Source organism: Panthera pardus, unplaced genomic scaffold, assembly GCF_024362965.1.
Source record: "Panthera pardus isolate Hobbes unplaced genomic scaffold, ASM2436296v1 HiC_scaffold_27, whole genome shotgun sequence".
NCBI lineage: Eukaryota > Metazoa > Chordata > Mammalia > Carnivora > Felidae > Panthera > Panthera pardus.
Window position 1 is genome coordinate 2,979,824 of NW_026526843.1, and position 18,547 is coordinate 2,998,370.

Here is an 18,547-nt window from a genome sequence, read left to right on the forward strand (position 1 = left end):
TTCCAAATGTGTATGTGATAATACAGTGGTATATGTTGTATAGGTCTGTCTTCGGGGTCTTGATTTACTAATAGCATAATGAACTCTCTTTATCAAAACATCAGCATTGAGTCTTGAATATGATTTAAAAGGCAGCTTTGCTATAAAATCTGGATGAATTTGGAAATCAAAAACTTCAGCCAGTATAATTTTAGTTACCCTTTCAGCCAATGTTTTTGTATCCTCAAGAAAGCCTTTATCAGGTCCCAGTTCATATTCTTGTAAAACTTTGCTATATGCTGTGTCAATGACTTTGATCACTATGTCTCTGTGTACTGGTGGCAAACACAATTGTTCCTTTGCATTTTCTAGGATGCTAACTTGAGCTTTTGAGAATTCTTCCGTTATCAAATATATGAGTTTTTCAGCTGTTGCCAACAGTTCTTTTCCTGAATCTCTTATTGAGTTTGTTTGCACAATACCTAACACCCTGTGGAATATTTTGCTTAAAACCCCAGTGATTACATCTTCCAAAAAGGCTGAGGAGTAAACACCAACAAAAACATGCTGCTTTCTCATATCATCAAAATGTGTATATGATGGAGGAAGTAATGACTTTTCATACACAAATGGATGGAGATGCTGCTGACAGATATTTTTAATGATAAAACCTGCTAATCTGTCAATAAGAACATTGTTACTGTTTGTGATATCATGCTCAACTGCTTCTTTAGACCCAGAATTTTGCAAGATATTTCTTAATACAGAATCAGCAAGATGCTGAGCATCATCCTCTGAATAAGTAGATTTGGTTTCTTCATCTTTTGAAAATCGAATTTCATGTTGGGAAATTTTCATCCTAATATCACTGATTAGCTTTGAAGAGATTTCACTGCAATTAATTCCTAATCTACCTTTTGGGGTTTCACTGCATGGAACCATGTTAGATGTAGAAGGAAAGATTCTAGATAACAGTACTCTAATTATGGCTTCTAAAAATGTGTATGGCAGCAAGGTGTTAGATGGAGATAGATGCTGGCTTGACTTGGTAGTTTCACTGCTGTCACTAAAGATGTTCTGAATAATGTTCTCTGCTGTTAAAGTAGCATAGGAGGAAGCTGACAAGTCCCCAGAAAACAGTGGGTGAAAAAGATAATCAGAAATAGCATCCACAATTAAATTGGCAACATTTTCTGCAAAAATATCACTGCTTTTGAGTTCTTCACTGTCAACCTCAGGGGCTAGCCCATGCTGTTTCAGAACGTCCTCATAAACTGAATTGATGAGTTTATCCACAGTGTCTGTATCTACAGTGGGGAAAGACTGTTTTTGGTCATCACGAAGAATGCAGATTTTAGCTTGGTTAAAATGGTTATTTATTGAGTTTACTACTTTTTGGGTCATTTTATCCAGTTCATATTCAGTGTTATATTTTGGATTAAAGACCTTTGATAATAGTCCGGCAACAATATCTTCTACAAATGCATTAGGATAAAAGTCCATACCTAGTGATGATGGCTTCAGAGGTCTATGTGACTCTGTGACCTCACTGAGAACCCCTTTAACCATATTTGATATTTCATCCAATGGAGTCATTGAACAAGGTAAGCTCTCTCCACACAAGAAGGGTTGAAGATGATTGTCAATAATCTCTTGAATAATGAGACTGGCCATTCGGTCAAGCATAACTGGGCTTTGGCTTACTATACTTTTCTGTATTGACACAAGAGAGTCAGATATTTGTAAAACATTATTATAAACAGACTCCACCATATTTTGAAGGTTTTTTTCTGTATATAGATGTTGACAATTATATTTAGTGAGCCAAATCTTATGCTTTGAAATGGCTAACAAAACCTTATTTATTATACAGGTGGGCATCTCATTAAAATCTGAAGTCATTAAATACTTCTTTCCAAAGCAAGAAGCCTTGCAGGGTGGAGAAATGAGCTGAAATAATAACTTTCTGATGACATCTTCTAAAAATGAGTGTGATAATATGGTAGTATAGCCCGCTGAATGTTGACCTTGGTAATTAAGTTCTCTCAGGTTGTTTTGAAGTTTCTGCAATATATTTTCAGCTTTAAGAGGGTAATATGAATTAAGCATGATCTTTCCTACAAAGCACAATGGGAGCTGGTAGTCTACACTCTTTTTCAATATGCCATTAGTTATCTGTTCTGCTATTGAGGTGGTAGCATGTGTCAGATGATGGCCACTGGTAACTTGTAATGCATATTCCCATGAAACATCATTATTAACTGAGTCAACAATCTTTCTAACAGTTTCTTTATTGATTGATGGAAAACATATCCTTTCTTCAACATCCCGTAAAACAGTGATTCGAGCATTGTTAAATTCATTCACTACAGAGTTGACATCTAATATATTTATCTCATTGAGCTGAGCTTCAGTGATGTTTACATTTTTGCCCTGCAATGAGGTAGAGAGATTAAGGAAAATGTCTGCAATTATTTCCTCCAGAAATGTGGCAGAGTAAACCCCTGTGTACATGCATTCTGGATGTTTCATGTTAAGAATGGCTGTTGCATTCAATTCTTTTTTACCTGGTCTTTGAAGAGGAGGTAGAGGAGGGAATTTTCCTGAAAATTGCTTACAAAATTGGACTTGTGTTTTGGAATGTACCACCCTGGGATTATTCAGTGGTTCTGTCAAATGCTTGCTGTCATAACTCATGAATCTTACAGAGTGTTTACCCAGTCTTGATTCTTTTAATTCTGGCCTTTTTCCTTTGGGGAAGCTAGGGAGTCTTTCTCTAGTACTATACGTTAAATTCTTGCTTGTAAAAAGTGGACTTCTGGGAGGTTGATGTATACCACATGACAGTTTTTCTATTAAGGATTTTACCAAGGTATGGGAAGTAATACTAAGCATAGATTCTTGATTTATTTCTGCCAGATCTTCCAAAAGGTCTGACATGTCATATTCTTCAAATGGTGAACCAGAGTCCATAGTTTCCCTGCAATAATCCTCTACATTTTGTAGTATGTTGAACAGTTGACCTTCTACTGAAATTTCATCAGAAGGAGGGCTATCTGTAAGGAAGTTGTTGGCTGTACATTCTTCCAAAAGTATTCTAATAAGTTTCTCACATACAACATTCAGAAGAAAAGCTGATTTGGGGGAGAGTCCTGGGTTATTTTTAGGTATTCTAAGGCTTTGCTGATTATTTGAAGATAGGAGCATTTTTCTTGGTATTTTATTGGAATTCATGTCCCAACTTGGGCATTCATCTGGCAAAAACAAATTGAAAACAATATTGAAAATTTTATTGACTACCTCCTTGGATCCATGAGTTTTTAGGCTACCAGCCAGAGTGCCTAACTTACATGCCAGTGAGTTTAGTTTATTTTTCTGTACTAGCTGATTAATTTGTTGAGTAGGAGTTGACTCCCAACCTCTGGGGCCTGTCTGTCTTTTCATAGTTTTGGTTTTGTTGCAAATGGGCAAACTATGGCTTTTAAGCATGGAGAGTGGCTTGTTTCTTCCTCTGCTGCCATGCTGATGCTTTATTCCTATTTCTTTGGACAGAACATGGATCACTCCTATTAAGAGATCCTGAAAGAGATCACCGAAGTCAGCCGCAGCTACTCTTGGGCAGTAAATATATTTTGTTTTCACAGAAACCACTTGTTGTGTAATGTCTTCCTTTAAAATGTCACTATTAATAAGGATTTGAATAATAATTTCAGAAATGTTTAAAGCAAGTCCTCTGACAGAAATTGACCAACTTGCAAACACTTGTGAATGAACTAGAATAACCTTGCTAAATGCTGCATCTTGGTTTTCCAGTAATTTCTGCTTTGTTTCACCATCTTCAGTACAGTCATAAATGCTTGAAATTATATAGGAAATAACCAGTTCAGTGAGATGTTCACAAAATTGATAAAGTGAAGAATCATAGTTAATGTCTTTTAGAGGCTGCTTTGATTCATATTTTTTCCTTAACGGTGTGGAAACAACAGATACTTTTTCATCAAGAGGACCTTAAAATAGAAAACGTTACTATTTTTAACATGCATTAAGGGAAAATGTTGAGCATTCAAAATACTAACAATATTTTATACACGAATTTTACCTTGGGGGTACCTCAGTCAAGAAATAGAAAAACCTAGTCAAGGAAGGAACTGAGTTTTATTCAAATCTCTATTTCCCACATGTGGGACTTTACTTCCACCAGGAAGTTAAGAAAATGGCCAAACAGAATTCAGATCTGTAAGTATTTGTTTCTTTCTTGTATAAACATATTTCTAGCTTTTGGAAATCTTGGGGCAGAGAAATGATTTTCAACTTTAGGTGCAATGCCCTAGAGTGATTCCAGTGATAACTAGAGACCTCATATTATTCTTGAAAACATTTTCAGCTGTTTAGCTAATTATCCAGTTTGTGACTCTATAGTATACAGTAAATTGAACTGAATGAAACTGCTGATATTTGACAGTTTTTGACACACAAAAATGGCTATTTTATACGGTTCAACCCAAAAATATGCATGTAAGCATTCATAAAAAGGGAGTGCATATATCCTATTTGTAAGCATGGGTTTAGAGTATTGTACTTAAAAAAGAGCTTAAGTCAGAATAGTGGCACATGAACAGAACAAGTTTGATGCCACTGTTCTTGTAAACTCTATCATCAATAATTGCAAAGACTAACTGTATATATCAAAAATAAGTTGGATCATTACAGTCTATGTATGGAAAGTCTGACTATAATTTAAGAAATCATTCTTTTAAAAAAACACATAAAAAGAAAAATCCTCTTTGAACTTATGTTTGGGAATTTGCCTTTAGAGCAACTGTATATCCCAAGAAAGACAACTGGTTTCATCGTGTCCTAGTGATACCTCATGCCCAACAAAATATATCACTTTAAATTATGCCCATTTAGTTTCATCTGTTGATAGTGAAAACTGCACAACACTCCTCCAAATAAAACTTATGTAAATGTATCAACATTTTTTTTCCTTTTAGCATACTGACCAGTTGAAAAACACACAATCAGCCACCCCAAATCCAAGATTACTTTCAGAGAAGCAATGGATGCAGCTTCTTGGATGTGAGAGGTGAAACAAAACTCATGGATTTTTTTTTTCTAAAATGATGCCAATTCTTTATAAGTCATTCCTCACTCACCTCTGGCTTCAAAGTTCTTGAAATGTGTGACCACAGCTGTAGTAACATATCTTGCTACTAAATGGATTTCCTGTGGTCCCAGTTCTTGATCTGCAAAAGCAATGACTTCAGCCTCTTCAAGAGGTGCTATTTTTTCTAATATTTGGTACTTATCTTTCCATTTTTCCAGGAAAGTAAAATTGTCTACACTTGCTATAAGGCTTCTGTTTTCTTCTTTGGTTTTAGAGCTGATTCTTTTTTCCCATATTTTAAGCAAGCTTTTATTATCCTTTTGTTCTTCAGACATTAGAGACAAAGGCTTTTCCTTTGATACAAAAAATGGCTTCATTGTTTCTATACTTTCATTAGTTTGTGGGGTTTGACTTGAGAGGCCATAACTCAACAGCATCGTATTGACAATATTTTCTTCAGCTACACATATTTTGGGTGGAGAAATGGTTGTCTGTTTTTGGTTTAGCTTAACAACTGGTTTTGGGAACTCACAGTGATGAACTCTTTGATTTTCACCTTCTTCCATTTCTATGAAGGATGTGGAGTGCTCTGGTGCTGCTTGCACAGAGTCACCAGATTTCTGAGATGGTTTTTGTAAGATGCTGCCTTCTGGGAGAGAGCTGTTTCCTTTCGTGGCTTGATCAAAATGGCTGAGGCCTTGGCCTTCACTTCTAGAATATAATGGTTTAAGTTCTGATTCAAGCCCTTCCAATGGCTTTCTGGATTTAGGTGTATCACCTGCAGAGTATCTGACATATGAAGATAGATTTGAGGAAATCTTATCCTTTACTTTTCTATCTTCCTCTGAATAAAAATACAAGCCAGGGATTTGTGGAAGATCATCCCCACAGCTAACTCCCTTTGACTTTGAAGTGAACATTCCCATCCCAGTTACAAACTTGTGCCAATTGGCAGTGTTGGCATTTTCAGCTAATTGGAGCAGATTTTCCTTTGCATGGCTTTTTATCATAGATTCATAGAAATGAGTACACTGGTCCATCAGTGTGCTGATGATCTGACTTGAAGATGGTTCCATTTGGCATTTTTCTTTGTCTAGCTTGTTCTTAATTACACCAAGCATGTTATTGACAGTATTAGCAGTATAAGTAAACAGTTCTGAATGGAATGAGTGAAGCTGTCGAAGGGTCGTCTTCATGTTCTCCTGGGAGATCATACTACTTGATTTAGATTCATCAGGAAACATATTCAGTTGTTGTAACTTGGGCAATATCGTTTTCATTAATGGCTTCTGTTGGACAGCAACAAAGTTTTCAATAGGTATTTTCACAATTTCAGAAAAAGCATATGTAGAGATATGTTTAAACTGTAGGTCTGCAAATGATTCTAAGGTGTTCAGAACCCCTTCCATGATCTCTTGAGCAATTTGGTGGCTAGAACCCCCAAATATTTTGTCTTTCAACTTTGTGTTATATGTTGGTACACTGTTGAGGATGTTTGTTGTTAAGGAGCCACCTTGATTTCTAGTAGTAGTTTCTTTCTTGCTTTCTAGCATCTCTTCACCATCTGTTATGAACATCTGAGTCATGAAGTACACCTCTAATTTTTCAAATAGCTTTTTAACAATTTCCTGACCAAATATGTTAATTTGTACTTGGGAACCCGCAGTTCTAAAGGCAGCTTTTTTAAAGTTGTACCTGCTTTCACAAGCATCAAGAAGTGACAAATTTAAAAGTGAAACAGATTGTTCTAATTCTTTTGTTTTCATTGAAATTTCATTCAAAACAGTCTCAGCTATCATCAATAGCTTATATTTTTCATTTTCTATGTCATTTGATTCTGTTTGCCATTTATCAAGCATTTGTTTAAAAATATCTTCTTTAGAAAAGACTTTCTCTAGCTGCGAAGAAACATTCTCCAAAGACAAATGGGCTTCTGGATTTGCAAGAGAGATTTCCCTAAAATTTGTCTGTGAAAGTTTGAGATCATGCGAGTATGAGCCTTTTGTTTGGCTGGCCAACTTGTTGTTCTTTGTAGCATATGATCCTTGCAAAACTGCATTAACTATTTTGCTTGCTGTCAAGATTTGATCAGAAGTTAAAGTGTTTATATTTACCATTAGCCTATTTTGCCTCATCTTTTGAAATTCACTTACAATTGTTTCCAGAATATTGCTTACTATATCCTTGGCATACATTTTTAGTTCCGCAGTGGGGAGTTTTTTTCTCACTAAGGAGTTTTTAGCATCCCCTGTTGATAGCAGGTATGGCAGACCAATGCCAGTATTGGACTGACTGCCTCTTAAAGTCTTCTCTCTAGGACTTAACTTGGTCTTGTTTTTGGCTTTAGCACCACTAGGTTCTAGGTGTGGTTTTGTTCCAAATTTAGGCAAAGAGAGAACTTTTGATTTTGCTTTAAAGTGTGTTTTAAAACTCGCATTAGGGCTGCCTTTGGAACTAGCTTTAGAACTGCATGGCCTCAGAGATTGCATTTCATCAGATTGATCTTTAGGGGACAAATTCTCTTCTAGGTTTTGTAAAACAAAATTTGTGATCTTTTTGAGAACCTTTTGGGCCAATTCTTCACCCACTTGCAATGGAGAAGTTTGCAGTAAGGTGTTTTCCAAAGAAGTCATGCTTCTAATGCCTGTAGAAGGGCAAACTTGCAGTATCACATGTTCGGGGGGAACACTTCTTTCTGCTTGTTTCAAGCCTTGAAAGTATGATGGATTCACCAGTAATTCATCACTGCCAGATGCTTCCAGTTCTCCCCTGACCTTATTGTTTTCATATAAGGATGTCATAACTATTGAGAACATTTTTCCAAAAACACTTTCTACTATGTCATTTGCAACACTGCTTATATATGACTGCAAGGGTTTTTTGTGTGCTGCTATTGATGTTTTAATTTTAGAATCAGATGTAAAGTGGGGGAGTTCATTACATGGAGGGCAATGGCCTATGTCTTCCATTACCCTCTGATATACCTTCTTTAAAATTTCATTAATTGCATTTAACAAAGCAGTTTTTTCCTGTCTAGATTCTCCATTTTTAAATATCTCTTCCAAAACCCTTCTCAGGTTTTCTGCTTCTGATAGAGTTTGGTTTTGATGTGGGTATTTTGAAAAAAGAGATAGTTCAGTGTTGTCTTCCATCTTTCTTTGACCAGGCAATATTTCATTTTGTACAGCTAGTTGTGTAAATAGATTAGGGTTCTGCTGTGAGTAAAGCCTATTTGCCTTTAAAGATATTTTATCATGTAAACTATTGAAGATGTTGTTGACAGTTTCACTCACAATTATGTTTTCTTGGAATGAGGTATTGTTTGGATATGAATACATCTTTTGGATTTCTAAATCTATGTCATTTTTTATAAGCATCAAAATGGTACTTGCAATTATGTCAGCATATTCCCTAAGACTTACCTTGTGATATATGAATTGAAGGTCTATGTTTTTCCCTATATTTAGCAAATGTGTAATCTGTGACATCTTGACCAAGAATGGTTCTGGCTGTTGAGATTTTTGGGATACTCACATCTGATGGCATTTGGTTTGCTTCAAGAAATAGACTGTCGTTTTGTTTATAATTTGTAAGTTCTGGGAAAACATATGGTTTTTCTCTAGTCTGACTATCAAGAGTAAGTAGAAAATCTATTCTTTCTGTGGCAAAAGATTTTAATCTATTCAAAATGGTTTTAGTAATGAAGTGAGCATTTTCTTCACATGGGTCAGAAGCATATTTCTTGGCATCTTGTTTCTTAAGTACAGTTGTCTGATTATCATCAGAGTAGACTGATTTCAGCTGTACATATCTTCCCTTTCTTGCAAATGGATGTATCTCCCTTTTCCCTTCATTCACTCGGTCCATAACAGGAGATTGTTGATGCTCTGATTTGGGACATACACCAGAAAACATCAGGGGCAATTTTGGAGAAATAGAATCCTTTGCATTTACACCAAGCATGATAGCAGAAGTGAGACTTTGAAGAACAATATTCACCATATCACTGGAAATCATAGCGACACAAGACTTAGGAACTAAAAGCATTGGAACAGCCTTATTTGCACACTTGGCGTTTGTTTCAGAGTTTGCTTCTAAATGTTTCCCACTTATATTACATTTATTAAGAGTGGATTCAGCAAGTAGGACATTATTCTCATCTAGTGTTTTCTCGCAAATGTCACTTAAGATACCCTCAATGGTATCTAGTATTTGAAGTTGAAGTTTTTTTCGATAATCGCTTTTATTGAACAGCCTTTCAACAATATCTTCTGGCCAACTTAGATCAATCGCTCTGTCAAATGTGTTTTTTTATATTTACCTTTAGTAGACATAATACTTAATACTGTGTTGACAGTCTGACTTGGGTTCCTGTCAGAAACCGCAATATTATGAGCTAAGACTGGATTTTCCATTTCTTTATCTAACTTCTGTTTGATTCCTTGTAAAATTAGTCTAGCCACTTCTGTTGCATATCTATTTAATTTACAGGCAGTCGGGTGACATATTGAGGTGGTCTCTCCAGACTTGTTATGATCCACTGAGCAACAGGAACATTGATCATCAGAATATGAATCTTTGGTGGATAGCCATGGTTGGCTTAAAGCAGTCTCATCGTGCTGTAGAGGCAAAGCTATTGGAACTGTGAGATTGATATGAGGACAAAAGAGAGCTTTTACTTTGGAAGTAGCAAACATTTCTAGATTTGTTAATACTGACTGTATAATATCTTCAACTACATTCATTTTGGTTATTTTACCACTACTGAGTGTGGACTGAAATGTACCTGGATTTCTGTCCAGTGTGGTAGAATGAGCAGAGGACTTTTCCCCACTGTAATGTTCAGGAAAAGAGATATTTGCCAAGCAGGTGATAGTGTTATATCTATTTTCATTTGCATTTCTATCTGTCATGGCTGCAGAATAAAGTTTTTTAAGTATGGTTCTAACAATATTAGCTACAACAACAGTTACATCTGCTTCAGACACTAAAAGATCCATTCTTTTATCCACAGACTGAATTGATTTTTGAGCAAATGGCTTACTGCCAGCATGAGGAATGTCCCATAAATGAGACTGGGAGAGAGTAAGCACATTTAATTGATCAATTAAGTGATTCTGAAAAATTTCATTCAAAATATTTCTTATAATGGGCACAACTGGGGACTTTCCTGGCTCTTTGAGTTCTACTTCAATTTTTTTAAATGTTCTTTCTAGGTACCATTGCTTAAGAGATTCTGATTTAGTTTCTTCTGATGGTCTTTCCTCTCCAGCACTTTCTTTCTCTATATCTGCAAGATCTTCTAGATAAGATTCTGGGTCAGCTCCTCCAGGAAGAAAATTTCCATAGGTTGGCCTGTATCTGTAATTTTCAATGCCTTGCTCTTCTGGTTCAGTTTCATTAAACTTATGTGGATGCCCTGCATCTAAAATTAAATTGACTAGATTCTTAAGCATTTCTTTCTCCTGTAGTGGCTTGGTCATACCTGTTTCAAAATTTGGCAAGCTCACATTTAATTCCGTTTGCATAGCCTTCAAAATAGTACTTGATACTTTCTTTGCATGCACATATAAAGCAGACTGCAATTGTCTTTCATGTGTGTTTGTACAAATGTTGATACTTTCACTTTCCCGGTACCTCTTGTTGCTCTTTTTATTTCCACTGATTGTAGTGCCCAGAATTTCTAAATTTCTATTGGCAAACCCTTTCAATTTAGCAAAAACCATTTCAAAGATCTCTGAAGCCATGACTTCCAGTTTATCTTGATGCTTTACTTTTGTGGTCTGTGTTTTGTGGGCAGTTGTATTTTCCTTGTTGTTAGTCACCTCTTTGCTACCTGGCTGGATCATACTGGACACCATGCTGGAGATTATGTCAAAGCATCTGCTCATTTCCTCAATAAGCAAAGAAAATGATAGGCTGTCAGTATCAATATGCTCTGAGATAGCTTTAAATTCTGAATTTGTGAAACTGTGATCCATTTCAACACTACATAATTTTCTAATGATATCTTCTAGAATTGTATGAGAAATGAGCTGAATATTAGACTGCAGTGCAGTGGTTGTCCTCAAATTCTCATTGATCCAGTCTCTATTTTGTTCATCAGATGGGGGAGAACATGGATGGTCTCCTATGAGCTCATGTAACATGTCATATAAGGTATCCCCGATTCTATCTAACACTTGCAATCTGGTACATTTGTCAACTTCTTCTTGCATACAAGGACAATGACATTGTTGATCAATGTCAGCAGTTTCATGTGAGATTTTAGACCTTAGCTTATCTGAAGGGAGCATAACATTGCTTTTACCTGTATTTCCACTTAACAACTCACAAATACAAGTTGCTAATGAATTTATCATAATGTCAGTATTTAGCCTTGTGACAACAGAGTCTAATTTCTTTTCATAGTCAGCAAAAACTCCTGTATCTATAAAGTCCCTGGGAGAGCCACTCTTCCCAAGATTTAGATTTTTCTTATTATATTTCAGTTCTTTCTGTATTACATCCAAAACAATTTTTACCACTTTAGTTGTGTAAGTACCAAGGTGAGATTGAAATGGTTTCCTGTCAGGTGCAGGCTTTGAAAGATCAGCATGGCTTTCTAGTTTAAAGCAGTTTTGCAATTTTGGACACATAAATGATTTTAGCTTCTTAAAAATTGTATAGATGATCTTATCACTAATGTGAACTATAGGTTCAGGTGTTGATTCACTTTCTTCAGGTTCTAACCAGGGATCTCTTGTAGGGTCTATGCCAAGTAAAGATAAAAATTTCATCTTCCTTTTACTCTCAAACCATATTTCTAATGGCTCTTTATTTGGTATGTCAGCATTATCTAGAGAATTTTCATGTACTGATGAGTAATGACTGATAATGTGACTACAAGCTATGTAAAGTATTTTTAATACAGCATCTACAATTTCTTGAGATACTCTTTGGATTTCTGACACAGAGAACATCTGGTTCATCCAGTCTTGAAAGGACCGATCTTGTGGGCTTCCTGAGGTAAGAACTGAAGCTTCCTTATCATTTTTATAATCTAGGTGACCAGAGGGCCCACAAGATATGTCTTTGAGCATCTCTGCTAAAATACTTGTAATTATATTTTCTGAGGCTTTTTGTGTTTGATGCTTTACATGTTGGCCCAGAAGCAAAAGGTCATTATTCAAACATGGATTATCATTAAAAACGTCCCTATTATTGAAAACTGGAAGGTCGGTCTTTAATCCCCAGTCGGGAAATGCTACTTTGCCTTGAGAAGCAGACTTTGTAGGTAAGTTCATATTTCTTTTGTACTTTAAATCAGGATTTTCCCTTGTTAACCAGTGATCAGGAAGCTGTTCTTGTAATTTTGCTTTTTCACCTTTGATAGATGAAATCAGCACATTTTCCACAATCTTATCTATTTCTTTATCTTCATCTTCAGAATAAAGAACCATGCCAAGAACATTAATAGGTGGAAACAGGCATCCATATCTAGGATCATTAGTTACTCTAGTGCTGGTGAGTCTGTGCTCTTCTTCAGTACCAGAAGGACTACTTAGGTTGGGGTGTCTTCTCTTTTGGAAAACTGTTTTTGGTGGTTTCTGATGTAGCTGAGCCAAGATATCATCAAGTAGCTGAAGGATGATCATTGTTTCTTTAGTTGCAATGAGCCTTTCATTATTAAGTCCAATTCGTATATAATTTAATATAGTACTGATTGCTTCCTGTATATAACCAACCAGAGAGGACTGGGAAAAAATATTTGACACTATATTTTGTATTTCTTCTTGGCCAATCAAATTGGCTGCATCAGGTTCAGCACTGGATTTCCTTTTACTGGCTCTTTGAAGGGACACATATATTGGATCTTCCCTGTGTTGTTGATAAGCCAATTCAGTTGTGATTTCAAGATGAGCAAGTTCATTTTGCTTAGAAGATGCAAGAGCCCTCAGCTTTTCTAAAATCACATGAACCATATCCTCTGCAATATCACTCATGTTCTCCACAGTATAAGGCAGTGAAGCTTTTGGAGTTTTTTCTTCTGGAGAAATGCAATGTTCTCCACTGGATGGTAAGTCTGATTTAAAGTGAACTGACAAATTTTCTTGTGCAAATACTTCAATACATTTTTTCTCAACTGCAGACTGTAACTTCTCAAGCACACTTTCCATAATTTCAGCAGCTGCTGAGGAGATATTGGCATTGGAGAGTAAGTCTCCTTTGTCAGTGTCAGTTTGGTCAACCAGAGCTTTGGCTGTAACAGAAGAAAGAATGGGGATGGTTTGGGTTAATTCAGACACCATTTCATGAAATGTATTTTCTAAAATCAGCTCAGTTTCCTCTTTTAGATGATATTTAAAGTTATCAAAAACATTCTTTAACTCCTGCATCTCCTTTACAACTTTTGCTTTTTCATCAGTAGACAGTGGGTGTTCTGAGCCATCTTTAGATTCCTTTGTGCCTGTTTCAATCAGTGCAGAAAGGTGACTATCATATTTGCAGGTCTTAATCTTGGGGGATTCAGTGGTCTCATTATCCAGAGGTCTCAGTGGTCTCAGTGGTCCAGAGGTTTTATGTTGTCTTTTCCTGTGATGAGTTTTTCCCATAACTGTTCTTTCTTTGTGGGCAGAAGATGGTCTTACAGGTGCTGCTGGTTGCTGTAGTGACCTGTCAGCTGTGTCTGTACAGACCTCTGCCTGAAATGCCTTACTTAGTTCATATAGAAGCATTTCACTGCATGTGCTACAGCAACTCGCACTATTTGAAGAGAGGGTAGAGTCATCAGACGATGGGTATGTAGTATTTTGCAACCTTTCTTCATATTTTGTGATGGCTGGGTATAATATACTGGTCACTGCAGCCACAACCCAGGTCATTATATTATGAATTATATTGTTCAGTTCTTCTGAAGTTACCTGGAAAGGAGGTAAGCAGGACACAAGGGAAATCATATATGAATTTCTTTTAGGGACAGGTGCTACCTTTAATTCCTTGTATCAAAGAATGCATAGCTAGAATCCAGCAATGGTGTATAGAATGAACACAGCAAAACATCTATTTAGAATATCTAATTTCAAGTTGGTTTATTCTCTGTGGCTGCGATCTATTCTTTGAATAAGATTCCCTTTGATTCAAAATCACTTGGAACTTTGATTTTCAGCATTTATTGCTGAGCATAAATGGCTTCCTGGTTAAAAAAATAGCCAAGTGGCTGGGACAGATGGCCTTAACAGATATATTCAGAACATTTCATCCTAAAGCAGCAGAATACACATTCTTCTCAAGTGCACATGGGACATTCTCCAGAATAGATCACATACTGGGTCACAAATCAGCCCTCAACAGATACAAAAAGAGGAAGTTCATACCATGCATATTTTGAGATCATAATGCTATGAAACTTCAAATCAACCACAAGAAAAAAACTGGAAAGCCCTCAAAATACATGGAGGCTAAAAAACATCCTACTAAAGAATGAATGGGTGGGGCATCTGGGTGGCTCAGTCAGGTGGGCGTCTGACTTCAGCTCAGGTTATAATCTTGCAGTTCGTGAGTTCTAGCCCTGCATTGGGCTCTGTGCTGACAGTCAGAACCTGAATCCTGCTTCAGATTCTGTGTCCCCCTCTCTCTGCACCTAACCCATTCACACTCTGTTTCTATCTCTCTCAAAAATAAACAAACATAAAAAAATTAAGAATGAATGGGTTAACCAGTAAATTAAAGAAGAAATAAAAAATACATGTAATGAAATGAAAATGAAAACACAACAGTCCGAACCCTTTGGGATAGAGCAAAGGCAGTCGTCCTAAGAGGAAAGTACATTGCAATTCAGGCCTATCTCAAGAAGCAAAAAAGGTCCCAAATACACAACCTAACCTTACATCTAAAGGAGCTACAAATGGAGCAGAAAATAAAGCCTAAAGCCAGCAGAAGAAGGGAGATAATAAAGATTAGAGTAGAAATAAACGACATAGGCGGGGTACATGCATGGCTCAGTCAGTTGAGTGTCTGACTTTGGCTCAGGTCACGATCTTGGTTCATGAGCCCAAGCCCTGCATTGGGCTTTGTGCTGACAGCTCAGAGCCTGGAGCCTACTTTGTATTCTGTGTCTCCCTCTCTCTCTGCCCCTCCCCCACTCATGCTCTGTCTCTCACTCTCTCTCTCAAAAAAAAACATTGAAAAATTTTTTGAAAAAAAAAGACATAGGAAAAAACCCCCAGTAGAACAGATCAATGAAACTAAAAGCTGGTTTTTTGAAAGAATAAACAAAATTGATAAACCCCTAGCCAGACTTATCAAAAAGGAAAGAGAGAGAACCCAAATAGATAAATCATGAATTAAAGAGGAGAGATCACAAGCAAATACACAGAAATAAAAACAATAATAAGAGAATACTATGACAAATTATATGCCAACATATTGGGCTATCTTGAAGAAATGGACAAATTCCTAGAAACTCACACACTACCAAAACTGAAACAGGAAGAAATAGAAAATTTGAACAGGCCCATAACTGGCATAGAAATCGAATCAGTTATCAAAAATCTCCCAACAAATAAGAGGCCTTGTATTTCCTCCCAACAAACAAGGGGAATTCTACCAGACAAAGAAGAGTTAATACCTATTCTTCTCAAAACTGTTCCAAAAAACAGAAATGTAAGGAAAGCTTCCAAGCTCATCCTATGAGGCCACATTACCTTGATTCTAAAACCAGACAAAGACCCCACCTAAAAGGAGAATTACAGGCCAATATCCCTAATGAACCTGGATGCAAAAATTCTTAACAAGATACTAGCAAATTCAATAGTACATTAAAAGGATTATTCATCATGATCAAGTGGGCTTTATTCCTGGGCTGCAGGGCTGGTCCAATATTTGCAAATCAATCAATGTGATAAACCACATTAATAGAAGAAAGGATAAGAACCATATGATCCTTTTCATAAATGCAGAAAAAGCATTTGAAAAAAATACAGCATCCTTTCTTGATAAATACCCTCAAGAACGTAGGGATAGAAGTAACATACCTTAACATTATAAAAGCCATATATGAAAGACCCATAGCTAATATCATCCTCAATGGGGAAAAACTGAGAGCTTTTCCCCTAAGGTCAGGAACACGACATGAATGTTCACTATCACCACTGTTGTTCCACATAGTACTGGATGTCCTAGCCTCAGCAATCAGACAATAAAAAGAAATAAAAGGCATACAAATTGGCAAAGAAGAAGTCAAACTTTCAAACTTTCAAACTTTCACTTTTCACAGATGACATGATGCTCTACATGGAAAACCTGAAAGACTCCACCAAAATACTTCTAGAAGTGATATGTGAATTCAGTCGCAGGATATAAAATCAATGTACAGAAATTGGTTGCATTTCTATACACCAATAATGAAGCAGCTGAAAGAGAAATCAAGGAATCTATTCCATTTACAATTGCATGAAAACCCATAAGATACCTAGGAATAAACCTAAGCAAAGATGTAAAAGATTTGTATGTTGAAAACTACAGAAAGCTTATGAAAGAAATTGAAGAAGACACAAAGAAATGGAAAAATATACCATGCTCATGGATTAGAACAAATGTTGTTAAAATGTCTATACTACCCAAAGCAATCTACAGATTTAATGCAATCCCTATCAAAATAACACCAGCATTCTTCACAAAGCTAGAACAAACAATCCTAAAATTTGTATGGAACCAGAAAAGACCCGGAATAGCCAAAGTAATGTTGACAAAGAAAACCAAAGCTAGAGGCATCACAATTCCAGACTTCAAGCTGTATTATAAAGCTGTAGTCATCAAGACAGTATGGTACTGGCACAAAAACAGACACACAGATCAATGGAACAGAATAAAGAACCCAGAAACAGACCCACAATTGTATGGCCAACTAATCTTCAACAAAACAGAAAAGAGTATCCAATGGGAAAAAAGTCTCTTCAGAAAATGGTGCTGGGAAAGCTGGACAGCGACACGCAGAAAAATGAACCTGGACCACTTTCTTACACCATACACAAAAATAAACTCAAAATGGATAAAAGGCCTAAATGTAAGACAGGAAGCCATCAAAATCCTAGAGGAGAAAACAGACAGCAACCTCTTTGATTTTGGCCACAGCAACATCTTACTAGACATGTCTCTGGAGGCAAGGGAAATAAAAGAAAAAATGAACTATTGGAACCTCATCAAGATTACAAGCTTCTGCACAGTGAAGGAAACAATCAACAAAACTAAAAGGCAACTTATAGAATGGGAAAAGACATTTGCAAATGACATATCAGAGAAAGGGTTAGTATCCAAAATCTATAAAGAACTTATCAAACTCAACACCCAAAAACACAAATAATCCAGTGAAGAAATGGGCAGAAGCTATGAATAGACACTCTTCCAAAGAAGTCATCCAGATGGCTAACAGATACATGAAAATATGCTCAACATAACTCATCATCAGAGAAATACAAATCAAAATGACAATGAGATACCACCTCACACCTGTCAGAATGGCTAACATTAACAACTCAGGCAACAACAGCTGTTGGCAAGGATATGGAGAAAGGGGAACCCTTTTGCACTGCTGGTGGGAATGCAAACTGGTGCAGCCACTCTGGAAAACAGTAGGGATATTCCTCAAAGAATTAAAAATACAGGTACAACACAGCAGTTGCACTACTAGGTATTTATCTAAAGTATACAAAAATGCTGATTCGAAGGGGCACAAGCACCCCAATGTTTATAGCAGTGCTATTAACAATAACCAAATTATGGAAAGAACCCAAATGTCTATCGACTGATGAATGGATAAAGGAGATGTGGTATATATATACAATGGAATTCTACTTGGTGATCAAAAAGAATGAAATCTTGCGATTTGCAACAACATGGATGGAACTAGAGTGTATTATTTTATTTTATTTTATTTTATTTTATTTTTACTACTATTTTTTTAATTTTATTTTTTATTTTTAAAAATTTACATCCAAATTAGTTAGCATATAGTGCAACAATGATTTCAGGAATAGATTCCTTAGTGCCCCTTACCCATTTAGCCCAATCCCCCTCCCACAATCCCTCCCGTAACTCTCAGTTTGTTCTCCATATTTATGAGTTGGAACTAGAGTGTATTATGCTAAGTGAAATAAGTCAGTCAGAAAAAGACAAATATCATTATGATTTCACTCATGTGGAATTTAAGAATCAAAACAGCTAAACATAAGGGAAGGGAAGGAAAAATAAAATAGAGAGGGAGGCAAACCATAAGAGAGTCTTAAATTCAGAGAAAAAAAAAGGGTGGCTAGAGGGGAGGCGGGTGGGGGTATGGGCTAAGTGGGTAATGGGCATTAAGGAGGGCACTTGCTGGTATGAGCACTGGGTGTTATACGGAAGTGATGAGTCACTGGTTCCTACTTCTGAAAATAGTACAACACTGTATGTTAAGTAACTTGAATTTAAATACATAAATTTAAA

The 18,547-nt window shown here is 36.3% G+C and overlaps 1 protein-coding gene across 1 annotated transcript in view; it reads right to left on the reverse strand.

Annotated features, from left to right (window-relative positions):
* The window catches only part of LOC109253709 (fibrous sheath-interacting protein 2-like), a 72,229-nt gene that overhangs the window by 21,807 nt on the left and 31,875 nt on the right, over positions 1-18,547 (reverse strand). The window contains 4 exon segments of the mRNA XM_053891971.1: positions 1-3,986; positions 5,136-8,502; positions 8,504-9,399; positions 9,402-14,064. Coding sequence (XP_053747946.1) covers positions 1-3,986; positions 5,136-8,502; positions 8,504-9,399; positions 9,402-14,064 — 12,912 coding nt within the window.